Source organism: Dermacentor variabilis, chromosome 4 (assembly GCF_050947875.1).
Source record: "Dermacentor variabilis isolate Ectoservices chromosome 4, ASM5094787v1, whole genome shotgun sequence".
Classification (NCBI taxonomy): Eukaryota; Metazoa; Arthropoda; class Arachnida; order Ixodida; family Ixodidae; genus Dermacentor; species Dermacentor variabilis.
In genome coordinates this window covers 184877698-184891089 of record NC_134571.1, presented here as the reverse complement: position 1 = coordinate 184891089, position 13392 = coordinate 184877698, and the positions used below count along the sequence as shown (strand labels likewise).

The 13392-nt window shown below is 48.3% G+C and overlaps 1 protein-coding gene across 1 annotated transcript in view; it reads right to left on the bottom strand.

The window, feature by feature from the left end:
- Positions 1–13392, bottom strand: part of LOC142578463 (spartin-like) — a 34882-nt gene that overhangs the window by 14390 nt on the left and 7100 nt on the right. The window contains exons 2-3 of the mRNA XM_075687846.1: positions 8045–8279; positions 6415–6609 (exon numbers count right to left, since the gene is read on the bottom strand). Of these exons, the coding sequence (XP_075543961.1) occupies positions 6415–6609; positions 8045–8279 (430 nt within the window). The remainder of the gene's footprint in view (positions 1–6414; positions 6610–8044; positions 8280–13392) is intronic.

The window sequence follows — 13392 nt, the reverse complement described above, 5'->3', positions numbered from 1 at the left end:
TTCCAGCACCGCCGTGTTGTAAGCGAAGGTTACGTGCGACAGGACGGCATCCCCATGTCTTGTGTTCGACGTCGACGTACATTGCTAGCATGTCGGCGAGGATCTTATTCAGGCGCTCCGTAAGACCATTCGTCTGCGAGTGGTAGGCAGTTGTCCTTCTGTGGCTTGTCTGGCTGTATTGCAGAATGGCTTGGATGAGCTCCGATGTAAAGGCCGTTCCTCTATCGGTGATGAGGATTTCTGGGGCGCCATGCCGCAGCAGGACGTTCTCGGCGAAGAATTTCGCCGCTTCGACGGCACTACCTTTCGGCAGAGCTTTCGTTTCAGCGAAGCAGGTGAGGTAATCCGTCGCCATGGCGGTCCACTTATTTCCGGTCGTGGACGTCAGAAAGGGCCCCAAGTCCATCCCGATTTGCTGAAATGGTCGGCATGGAGGCTCGATCCGCTGTAGTAATACCGCTGGCCTTGTCAGTGGTGTCTTGTTTCACTGACAGTCCCGGCATGTCTTGACGTAACGGGCGACGTCGGTGGTCAGGCGCAGCCAGTAATACTTTTCCTGTATCCTCGATAGCGTCCCGGAGAATGCGACGTGCCCAGCGGCTGGGATCGTCATGTAGGGCGTGCTGGACGCAGTGCTGAGGGAACAAGAAGGTACTTGGCGCAGACTGGTGAGATTCTTCACGAGTAGGTTGTTTTGAAGCGTGAACGAAGATAATGCATGCTTAAATGCCCTAGAGACAACGTCGGTGTGCCCTTCCAAATACTCGACTAGGGCTTTTAGCTCCGGGTCCCCTCGTTGTTCGGCGAAGACTTCCGCGCTTATTATGCCAAGGAAGGCGTCGTCTTTCTCGTCATCTCGCGGCGGCGGGTCAATAAGGGCGCGTGATAGGCAATCGGCATCGGAGTGTTTTCGTCCGGACTTGTAGGTTCAGTGATGTCATTCTTGCAGTCTAAGGCTCCACCATGCCAGCCGTCCTGGAGGGCCTTTTAAGTTCGCTAGCCAATACAACGCGTGATGGTCGCTGACGACCTTGAATGGCCTGCCTACATAGGTAAGGGCGGAATTTCGCTCTAGCCCGAATTATGGCGAGGCATTCCTTTTCGCTCGTAGAATAATTGCCTTCCGCTTTTGACAGTGACCGGCTAGCGTAAGCTATCACCCGTTCAAGTCCATCTTTCCTCTGGGCTAGGACGACACGGATGCCTAGGTTACTGGTGTCAGTGTGTATTTCGGTATCGGCGTCCTCGTCGAAGTGCGCAAGTACTGGAAATGTCTGCATGCACCATTTCACTTCTTGAAATGCGTCGGCCTGCGGTGTTTCCCCCTTGAATTCGACATCACACTTAGTTAAATGTGTCAGCGGCTCAGCGATGCGTGAAAATGCCTTGAAAAAGCGCCTGTAGTAGGCACATATGCCGAGGAATCGACGCACTGCATTCTTGTCGATGGGCTGCGTAAACTTTGCGATGGCAGCTGTCTTCTGTGCGTCGGATTCCAGATTTACTGAAGACGTGGCCTAGGAACAGGAGCTCATCGTAAGCGAAGCACCACTTTTCCGGCTTCAGAGTGAGCCCCGATGGCTTGATGGCCCCTAGCACGGTCGCAAACCGCCTCAGGTGATCGTCGAAATTACCGGCGAAGACGACGACGTCATCCAAGTAAACAAGACAGGTCTGCTACTTCAATCCCGCTAAAACCATTTCCATCACGCGCTGGAACTTTGTATGCTCCGAGCAGTCTCTTGAACCTTGAACTCTTAGAGGCCGCCTGGCGTGATGTACGCGGCCTTTTCGCGATCTCTCTCGTCGACTTCTACTTGCCAGTAACCAAACTTCAGGTCCATCGACAAGAAGTATTCATTGTTGCAGAGTCGATACAATGCGTCGTCTATCCGTGGGAGGGGGAATACGTACTTCTTTGTGATCTTGTTGAGTCGATGATAATCGACGCAGAAACGTAGGGTTCCGTCTTTTTTCTTCACCAAGACTACAGGAGATACCCACGGGCTTTTCTATGGCTGGATGATGTCGCGCAGCATTTCGTCGACTTCATGCCTAATAGCTTCACGTTCTCACGTCGAAATTCGGTAAGGGCTCTGGCGGAGTGGTCGAGCGCACTCTTCGGTTATTATGAGATGCTTTGCGACTGGTGTTTGTCGAATCCTCCATGTCCTCGGAAAGCAGTCTTTCTATCGTCGGAGCAGATTTCTGAGGTGTTGCTGCTTAGTCATGGGGCGACTTGCATTTATGTCTAAGTATGGTTCGGGAACTATGGCCGTCGAGGTAGATGAGGCCAGGGTCCGTGAGGACAAACGCATTGCTGGTTTCCACAATTTCCTCGATGTACGCGATCGTCGTACCCTTGTTTTTGTGCTTGAACTCTTGGCTGAAGTTTGTCAGCAACACTTCAGTTTTCCCTCCTTGGAGCCGAGCGATCCCTCTTGCAACGGAAATTTCACGGTCGAACAGTAGAGGTTGGTCGCCCTCGATGACACCTACGTCTGCGGGTGTCCCGCTGCCCACGGAAATAATTATGCTGGAGCGAGGCGGGATGCTCACTTGATCTTCGAGCACACTCAAGGCGTGGTGACTACGACAGCTCTCCGGCGGTATCGCTTGATCTTCCGACAGCGTTATTGACTTCGACTTCAAGTCGATGATTGCACCGTGTTGGTTCAGGAAGTCCATGCCAAGAATGACGTATTGTGAACACTGTTGCAGGGTATAGATGGTGGCAGGGTAGGTCCGGTCATGAACTATAATTCTTGCGGTGCAGATTCTCGTCGGCGTTATTAGGTGTCCTGCAGCGGTCCGAATTTGGGGGCCTTCAGCCACATTCTTAACTTTCTTCAACTTGGCGGGAAAGGCTCCACTCATGACGGAGTGGTCGGATCCTGTGTTTAGTAATGCGGTGACTGCGTGGTAGTCCAGCAACACGTCGAGGACGGTGGCTCTTTGTTTTGCTTTGCAGTTAAGTGTTGGCGTCGGATCACGGCTGCGTCACGTAGACGCGTGGCTGGTACGTCGCCTCGTCAGGTCCTTGGTCGGTGCATTTTTTGCTTCCAGGCTTTGTCGGGATGGCGGCATGTCGTTATGTCGTCTAGATAGTATCTTCGGCGTCTTCGTCATCGGCGGAGGATCTTCGTCATTTAGACGAACCGCAACCATCTCCATCGGTTGCTGGTTTTATTTTTCCACACATGGGCTGACGGACCGGCCACGGGCTGGGCCAGTGTACGGTCGGCGCTGCGGCGACATGTAGTGGCATGGTGATGGTGAACGGGATGACCGTCGAGGGCTCCACTGAGTGGCGGCCACGTAATCGGCGATGTCACGTGGGTGCTCACCCTACTGAGGGCGCGGCTCGTTGATGGCGAACCCTCGTAGTCCCATCTCATGGTAAGGACATCGGCCGTAGATGTGGCCTGCTTCCCCGCAATGGTAGCAGAGGGGCGTTGGTCGGGCGCGCGCCAAATGTCAGCCTTCATCGCGTAGCTGCGATGGGTCGGTGTGCTGGCGGCGGCGGCGTTAAACGACAGAATCGCTGCTTTACATGGCCTTGGCGCGGTCGCGGAGGGGTACCTTGACAGTGGGCGACGGCGGCGTAGGTCATCGCTTCCGGCTGGGGCTGCCACGATTGTGGTAACCTCAGGAACTCCAAGCGATCGCTGAACCTCTTTCACGATTTCGGTGACTGACGCCACTTGAGGCTGCGACCTTGAGTACAACTTCTGCAGCTCTTCCCGTACGACGGCTCTGATAGTCTAGCGCAGATCGTCGGTGGCCAGTGATTGAACTCCGGCGTAGTTTGTAGAGTTTGTGCGGCGGTTGAATTGCCGGTGCCACATTTCGAGCGTCTTCTCGATGCTCGTCGACGGTCTTCGGTGGGCTTCGTATCATTCCGGCGAAAAGTTCCTTCACACGACGCATGAGTAGGTGGACTTTCTTCAAACATTTCCGGGTTGGCGTGGCGGAATAGACAACTCATGTCCTCCGTGAATTTGCGGTGGTCTCATTAGGCAGCTGCACTCGGGTTTCTAGTAGTGCTGGGGCTCGTTCCCGGCGTACGACGCTTGTGAATGTCTGCAGGAAGCCGCTTCGGAACAGGTCCCACGTCGTCAAGGTGGCTCCTCGGTTCTCGAACCAAGTCGTGGTGGCGTCTTCGAATGCGGAAAAGACATGTAGCAGTTTGTCGGCGCTGTTCCAACTGTTACATGCAGCGACTATCTCATATGTCTGAAGCCAGCTTTCCGGGTCCTCGAATGTTGAATCGCGGAACGTGGGAGGCTCCCTGGGCTGCTGCAGCGCGATGGGGCTGCTGGGGTTGACTTGGCGACGATCTTTCTGATCGTCTCGGGCAAAAGTCTGTGCCCCGGGGGCAGTCCTTGCCGTCTGCGGCTACCTCGCTGGTTCTTGGCGACATTGGTGTTGTCTTCCGCGTTCGGTCTTGGGTCGCGGCTTCGTGAGGGCGTCCCGTGCATGAATGCAAAGCACTACTACCAGATGTCATGTGCTAGTGGCGGTAAAGAACATAGTAGCAATACTGTGAAAGACAAAACTAACTTTTATTGGGCGAACCTGTGCCCATAAAAACAGGGTACACTTAATGTACAACGATAGTGGCGAACACAGTCGGCGGTCGTCGAAATATGATAGAGCGGGTCAAGCGCGTCGGCTTTTATACATCAGGCATCGAAGGTTCCAGAGTGATCGCTGGTGCCCGCGTGTCTTCCAGAAAGGCCTACACCATTCGCGTCACGCCATAAAATCAGATTACACAAAGTTCGGTAACAACAGACAGCGGATAGAACCATCGATAACTTTCTCGAAAGTTCTGACACATGCAGGCGCGCCCTGCGCTGAGCGATAACATTTGTTGGGCGGCGAAACGTGGTCATCCGATAAAGATAAACAACTACATATGTGAAGATGAAAAACAAAATGTAATAGGATGGATAGGTGGACTAGTTCGTAATGCATTATCAGAAAACTTAGAGCGCAAGAAAGACACTGGATGCAAAACAGGAAAGTGTGGTGTGTGTGCCTTTTCTCCGTCCAGTGTCTTTCCTGAGCTCTAAGTTTTCTAATAACATAAAATGTGACGCACCTGCAAACCAATTGTCATGGAACGATTTATAGACATTTTACCGTGTTCCTACTTTCTTTTGTCCTTGTCCGTCATTTTATTTCCTATATCCTTCTCTTCTCTACTCCCGAAAGAGTAGGCAGGCGTTGTGCCCCTCTTGGTGGCAGTTGTCAGCTTGCTCCCTCCCTGTTTCCTTTGTGTGCTTGTAGGTTTTCAAACAACAACAACAACAACAACAACAACAACAACAACAACAACAACAACAACAACAACAACAACAACAACAACAACAACAACAACAACAACAACAACAACTATTATTATTATTATTATTATTATTATTATTATTATTATTATTGAAAGATTTAACACAGAACACACTGCTATTTTGTAAATTTGGAGAATTTATGCATTGTTGAACAGCAATTGAAGTTTCCTATTATGCATACAAGAATAATTGTTTCACTACGAAGCTTAGTAAGAAAAGAATTAAGTGCATGACACTTGAACCAGCTAACCTTTAGAGCTTTGGCTAGAAGAACGATACATCGAGAAAGCCATTACACATATTCATAATTAGATGCGGAAATTTCTACCAGGAAAGAATTTTAAGGTATAGCCAGCACCACAGAATGAATTATCTTTACCTCTTTAAACATAAATACTTTCAATTTAATGCTATAAGGATCTTTAATACCCGCTGCGCTAGTGACTGTCAGCATCACTTTGCCGCTGAGCCTCAGTCGTGGGTCGTGCCGTGTTACAATCATCGGCATTAACTTCCGAGGTAGCCTCTGTACAGCGACAAACGTCGCAAGCACGTAAACTTTCACGCAGACAGGACAGCAATACATGTTAACGCATGTGGGCTGTGCACACGCACCACTGCACCATTCAGGACTGGTGATTTCTCGGTCTGTTGACTGCTGGCTGCCGGCGCGAGATCCTAAGTCCCTAGATATGGCCTTTGTTTGCAGTGACGCTTTCTTTAGCGTAGCTTAAGAGTAGTGCAAAGTAAGATACGGACCCGAAGGACAAGACGGGCATTTGAATTAATATAAGCTTGAATGATGAACCAACTAGCCCAACAGCATGTATACAGTCAATACATTGGGTTAAAAGAAGCTAAGATTAGGCAAGAAAAGTTTGTTGCATACTGCGGATAGTGCCAAATTGAGTTTCCGTTATACTGAGCTTGAACTGTATCTCATGTTAGAAGAATGGCTAAAAGCACTTCATTATTAAAAAAAGAAAAATTTTTAGGAAGACAGGTTTAGAGCAGGTATGACAAGAAGGCAATCAAAACTAAGGTGGGCAGAGGCACACACCTGCTACCATGCTGTCAGACACATGCTGGCTGAAGGAGGCAGACCGAAGGAACCGGCTCATAATAGAATCTGGGAGGACGCTTTGGTCAGTCAGGGCCTCGATCTTCATAGCAGTCAGCTCTTCCATGAGAGACTCAAAAAGCGATATCATCTCGTATGGCAGATCAGGAGGAAGCAGGACTCCAACAAAAGCCCCTGCGCAGAAACCAATGGACGCAAACAATTTTATATGCACTCTCTACCGCTTGTATAGTCTGTTGCAACAAAAATGGAAGTCAAAGAAGTTATAGTGTAAACAATGATCATTTATCAACAATAGAGGTACGCAGCTTGAACTAATGAAGATACTTGGACTTTCCCATAATTGGTGGCTACATTTACTACAGCCTCTTATTGATGTCAAGTCGCCGTCAATAAATATCAATGTGCCTCACACCTATATAGTTTATCGCATGGGTGGGTTTTCAAGTATACATATTTGAACATGTACAGAAAGTTGCCGATGAAAGAATGTATATGCACATTGCACCTTTAATGTTTTCCTACAAGTATAAGACTGGATGCAATTAGAAATGCACTTCATGAACTTAGTCACATGAGCTTTCTAAAAGTTGGACAAATCTTCAAACGAAACATTTTGTGAAGTGTTTTTCCTGGGCCTTTTATGAATAAACGTCTTGGTGCTATATCCCAATTATTCAACACTCGGTGAAGTCAAAATTCATCAAAAACTAATAAGCTTATCCTGCCATAAGGATGTCGAAGAAGGATTGATAAAAGCACATGGCAAGACAACAAACCTTATGAAATTTGTTTCAATTGACAGAAATACGATATCTGTTCTTCTGCAGTTGCAACTGAACAGTAGTGGGAGTAACATTTAAATAGTATCCTTTCAAGATGTATTTTTTGGCAGAACGAAATTGAGATACCGCGTATTAACATCCTTCATATTTCTAAGAGCATGTTATGCTGGTGCTCAGTCGGAAGAAGCCCCATGATGTTCCCTTTGTTAAAGCAACTGCAATTTGGGGCAGCAACAGTCTTATGTAAAAAGCAGCTTGTTTACTGCAATGAAAAGCTGAAGACTAGTAGACAATTTGGTAAACCAGTCAGCACCTATCTCTGTAAACAAAGGCTGAATGCAGGGCTAGTTGCAACATGAAGGATTTTTTTAGTGTCGCAAAGATGTAACTTCACAGTGGAGATATGATGTGCATGAACAGACAAAAAGCCTTTTAACGCGTTTCATTTGTATGGTGTAATAAATATAAGAATTCAGGGTAAAGAAAATATTGGGGGGGGGGGGGAACAGAAGACACACACACAGAAGAAATGCAAGACAAAATAAACTACGCTAGAAACAGTTAACAAAAAGCCGATCCCAAATGCCTAAGTGCTCAACTTGTGCTAACATTTAAATAGCAAATGGTCACAGGGAGCCATGGGAAACTTCAATCAAATGAATCTTCCTCCAGCTCTGCATAACCAAAAGAACGTCAACACATTTTCCAAGCAGCCTCCATTGTCAAGTTACATCATTGCAGCGCTAAAAAATTCACCTATCCCGGTGATGCAGCTGCGCTAAGGAGGACTAGAAACCATGCAAAGTTGGCTAGAAATTTCTTACCAGATTCTTTCAAAGGTGCATCAATGTTGGGAAATAGATAGGCTCCATAGCCTGTCCTCAGGACCCGGAACTGCTTCGGAACCAAAGGGTAAATCCATGTGCCCACTTGAAGCCGCGGAAGTGGGGCATTATCATCAGGAAATATGGCTTCCTGTCTGCCCAGAAAGCTGTACACGTGAAGATCTGTGGACTCAGGTGGTGCCTCAACTGCTTCTCCACCTGAGACATAGAAAATCTGGAGCGGACATGAATTGGGAAGGAAGCTAAAATAAAAATAAAATTTCACTTTGGCTAAACTGGTTATAAGGAGTAACATATGCTATTGAACCAAGCCTGGCACACCTGCAGGATTGGCAATTGCCTAATCTTCACTTGCGAGCCCCAAGCCTTGATAGTATATTTACTACAAATAAATACAAGTCTCAGCAGGACCAAGAGAGAAGTGGCCAAAAAAAAAGCACACAAGTGACCATCATGACACACAATTGGCGTACCAAAAAAATAACATCATTTCAACAGCAGAAAAAGATTAAGATCTAGTATCCTGCATTGCAAGATGCTAGCAGCACAACACCAAAGAAAGAGAGAGAAGAAACTTTATTATAAAGTGAAAGGATTTATGTGGTTGGGGCCTTTAGTCCAGGACCCCATGGCTGTCGCTACCGCTCGTGCTCGTATCAGTGCCAGCCAGACCTGAGGCTTGAAGCGACAGAGGATCGCCTCCCACTGCACATATGTTGGTTGAGGAGATAGTAGAACATCTCGACATCCTCTTATCTGAACAACATCGTGAGGGGAAAAATTGGGGCGAAATCCAAACTGTGTGTGGGAGAAGAAATTTTGCATCTCCAAGAAAGGTTGAAGCAGTTTTAGGATTATGTACTCAAGCAGCTTTCCAATGGAATTGGTCGTAAACGTTAGATCGACAGGGGTTTTCTGGGCTTGAGCACGAAAGTGATCTCGGCACGTCGCCATTCCAGAGGGAGAGTGCCGGCGTGCCAGGGCTGATTACATAGCACAGAGCGTTTCCAGGTCCTTATCCGGGAGATTTCGCAGTAGAGTATACGGTATCCCGTCCTCACCTGGTGCCGTGTTCCTATGAATTTCTGCGAGTGCGGCTTCAATTTCGTGGACAGTTATGTCAGTGCCTAGCAGGTCACTTTTTTCGCTATACGGATAGTCCGGATAGCTTGGCTTAGAGCCAAGAGAGGTACCTTTGTTCAAGGTCCTTCATGACCTGTCTCCGTCTCCTCCGTATTGGTGAAGGAATATTTGAAGCTGCCGATTTTTGTGGGATTTCGTGTTTCTCGGATCTATTAGTGACCGAAGGATGGCCCAGGTTTTCGCGGTGCCCAGCGTACCCCTTAGCTTACCACAAAACATTTGCCAGTTAGCACTGGTTAGCTGGTCTGCGTATTCCTGGGCTGCTCTCGAGATTTGGTATATTCTGTAGCGCAATTTTCTATTGAACTTCTGCCGCTTCCATCGCTTCGTGAGACCTCGGCGCGCGTCCCACAGATGTAGGAGATGCGGGTCAAACCAAAGAGAGCTCTTGAACACTTATGTTTCCCCACCAAAACATTTGCTAGCACAGTCCAATCTCGCACTGTTTCTAAAATATGTGGATACAGATGCAATATTTCTAGATTGTTTGAGTTTTTGCGTATTTTCTATGTACAGTTCATGTAACCCATAAATTTTGATTACGTTGAAGGGTCTGAAGGCGAGCTCACTGGTATGCAGGCGTGGTAGAAAAACATCGCTAGAAGCATGGACAGTAGGAAGAACACAAGACAAACGCTGACTGCCAACGATTGATTTATTGTGCGAGCACAAATATATAGCTTCAAGAGGGAGGGCAAATGAGGGAGGGAAAAAGGGGGTGTCAACATACCAGTCGCGCATGGGTCTGAAGGTGAAGACTAATATAAACAATGAGTGGACAAATAGATATATCTGCATTTCTTGTCGGTGAGGAAGATGGAAGGGGAGCTGACAAATAACGGGCCTTTGCGCATCATCGTGAAGGTTTCCCAAATTTCACGTGCTCGATTTTTCGATATCGGCGCAGAACCTCAATGTCTGGAAGTACTGGCTCGCACCCAAGAATGGGAGCAATCTCGCTATCCACTGCACTAACTGCGGGTGCAAGCCGGTACTTGCAGACATTCAAGTCCAACGCCGATATCAAAACAATGAAGTACGTGAAATTTTTGACGCCTTCACGATGATGCGCAAAGGCCCGTTATGCGTCAGCTCCCTTTCATTCGTACTCACCGACAAAAAATACAGATACTATCTACTTGACTAATCATTATGTTTGTTAGTTTTTACCTTCAGACCAATGCGCGACTGGTATGTTGACACCCCCCCCCCACCTTGTTTCCGTCCCCCACCCCTCCTCCCTTTTCAAGTTAAATATTTGTGCACGCACAATAAAGCAATCGTTGGCAGTCAGCACTCACCTTGTGTTATTCCTTCAGTTTGCTTTTAGCGCTGTTTTTCTACCATGTCTCATTACCTATTATCAATACTGATCATTAAGTGTCATAAGCTATTTGCAGTTCCCCTTTATTTCATAGACTGGGAACTGCAAATTCGGTATAACCAACAACAAGAGTAAATAGAACAAAGCATACCAATTAACTGTTCTAGTTTTGTTATGACCACCTCGGCATATGTGAGCTCATGCATCAAGGCATATTGTGGAAAAGAGTCATTGTGTCTTGTCAGCTCATAACTGAACAAAGGGTACTTATGGGGTGATTGAATGTACCCTAAATCTTGAATCCAATTTCATGACGATTCCACCAATAAATGTACAGCTGAAATTAAATTCAATGTTTACATTAAGTTCTATGTGGTGAATTACGCAAGTTCTTTTTTCCTTTAAACATATACAAATTAGGGTACGTTTATGCGATATGACCGTAGTATTCCTGATACGCGATGTCAGCTATTTAAAGGGACACCAAAGTCGAAGATTATGCCAAGATAAGCAATTTACTACTCCAAAATATCATTACCATGAGACATGAATATGGGACTGGGCCTTACACCTTACAAATTTCAAACTTCTTGCCTGCGATACGTGCACACTGCCTGCCAATTATAATAGAAAGAAGGAAGAAAAACTTCAGTTCAATAAAAAATATGAATTTACTGAAGGTTGGCTCTAACTTTCACCTACCGCTTCCAATGGTTAACCCATTTTTTATTGTGAAAGCAATTATATGGACACTCTAGGCAAGTGTTTCCCATCAGCGTTGTCATGATATTTTGTATATATTTAGATCTGTGGGTGCATCGTGATGTGCACGGGGCACCCACAGATATATATATATATATATATATATATATATATATATATATATAGTGAGTGAGTGAATCAACTTTTATTCGGTCCAGCAAAGCGCGATAAAACGCGCACCCGGCTAATCCCACGACGGGACTGACAGATCTAGTCTGCCGGCCCGATCGCGGGCGTGCTGGACGGCCAGGATTTGATCCTCAAAGACAGGACTTCGCAGGAGCGCGTCCCACTCTTCCTTGGTGAACTTCGGGCCCAGCGACCCGCACTCCCAGAGCATATGAGGCAACGTAGCTACCTCACCACAGGCCACGCAAGAACAATTTGGATAAATCTCTGGATATATGCTATTAAGGGACGCCGGATTTGGGTACGAGTTCGTTTGCAGAAGTCTTAGTGTGACCGCCTGCGGCCTGCTTAGCTTGGAGTGAGGCGGGGGGAAAACCCTTCTCTCTAAGTAAAAGAATTTCGTGATTTTGTTGTGTGTGAGAGGAGCGTCTCTGTGTCCGGGGAGAGAGTCGCCCGATCCGAGGGCAGCGCGGTCGGTAAAGCCACGCGCAGCCTCGTGGGCAGACTCGTTGAGGTTCAGAGGAACCCCCTCAATCGCCCCGACGTGTGCAGGGAACCAAAGGATCGAGTGCATGGAGGTGTTGCCCTGTTTGGCGCCTTTCAGAATTTGAACTACCTGCCGGGCTACCCGGCCTTTCTGGAATGCCCTGATGGCGGCTTTCGAATCGCTATACACCCTGTCTCTCCGACCGTCTTGCATGGCGAGTGCAATGGCCACTTGCTCGGCCACCTCTGGGTTCGTCGTCCGGACGGAAGCACAGTTGATGACTTTGCCCAGCGTGTCAATGACGGAAACCGCAAAAGCCTTGCCGTCTCGGTATGCAGCTGCGTCCACGAAGCTTGCTGCGATATTGTCTTTGTTTATTTGCCTTAGTATATTAAATGCTCTTGCCTTGCGACGACCTGCGTTGCGAACGGGATGAACGTTGCGGGGCAAAGGGGCGACCACGATCTTCTCCCCTATTTCTCTGGGGATTTGGGTGTCTTCAGCCAAGTTCTTGGTTGGTGCGTGTACGATCTCCTCGAGGATACGCCTGCCGGCTGGCGTGGTGGACAGCCGAGTTAGCTGGGCCCGTTCCTGAGCCTCGGCCATCTCCTCCATGGTGTTGTGTATGCCGAGCCGAAGGAGGTCCTCTGTATGCGTTCTGACGGGCAGCCCGAGGGCTCTCTTGAAGAATTTTCTAATCAGGGCATTAAGCTTTTCCCGCTCGGCTCTGAGCCAGTTGTGCATGGCCACCGTGTAGGTGAAGTGACAGCACAAAGGCGTTGATGAGCCGAAGCAGGTTGTCCTCCTTGAGGCCACGATGTCTGTTCGTGACCCTTCGGACGAGGCGAAAAGCATTGTCGGTTTTCGCAATTATCTTGCGTAGCGCAGTGCCGTTGCCGCCGCGTGATTCTATGAACATACCCAGGACTCGGATGGTGTCGACCCTGGGTATCGGGTCACCAATCCGAGTGAACAGGTGAATGTCACTTTCCGAGACCGGTTTCCAGCCCTTGGGTCTGCGGCCTTTTTCTTTTCTATAAAGGAGAAGCTCAGATTTGGTCGGGGAACATCTGAGTCCGGTGGGTAGCAGGTACTGCTCCGTGACGTCTACCGCCTCTTGCATGGCGCTTTCCACTCGCCCTTCGCTACCGCCGGTGCACCAGATGGTGATGTCGTCTGCGTAGATGGTGTGTTTGATTCCTTCAACTTGGGCCAGATTCCTCGAGAGACCGATCATGCAGATGTTGAAGAGAGCAGGCGAAATGACCGAGCCTTGCGGCGTGCCCCGTGCGCCCAGGAGCACCTCGTCGGAGACGAAGTCGCCGGTCCGCAGCCTCGCTTTCCTCCCCGTCAGGAACGAACGGACGTAGTTATATAGTCTGGGGCCCAGCTTGAGGTCTGCCACGGAGGCCAGAATGTATTCGTGGAGAACGTTGTCAAACGCTTTCTCCAGGTCGAGTCCGAGCAGGGCCCTGGTGTCTC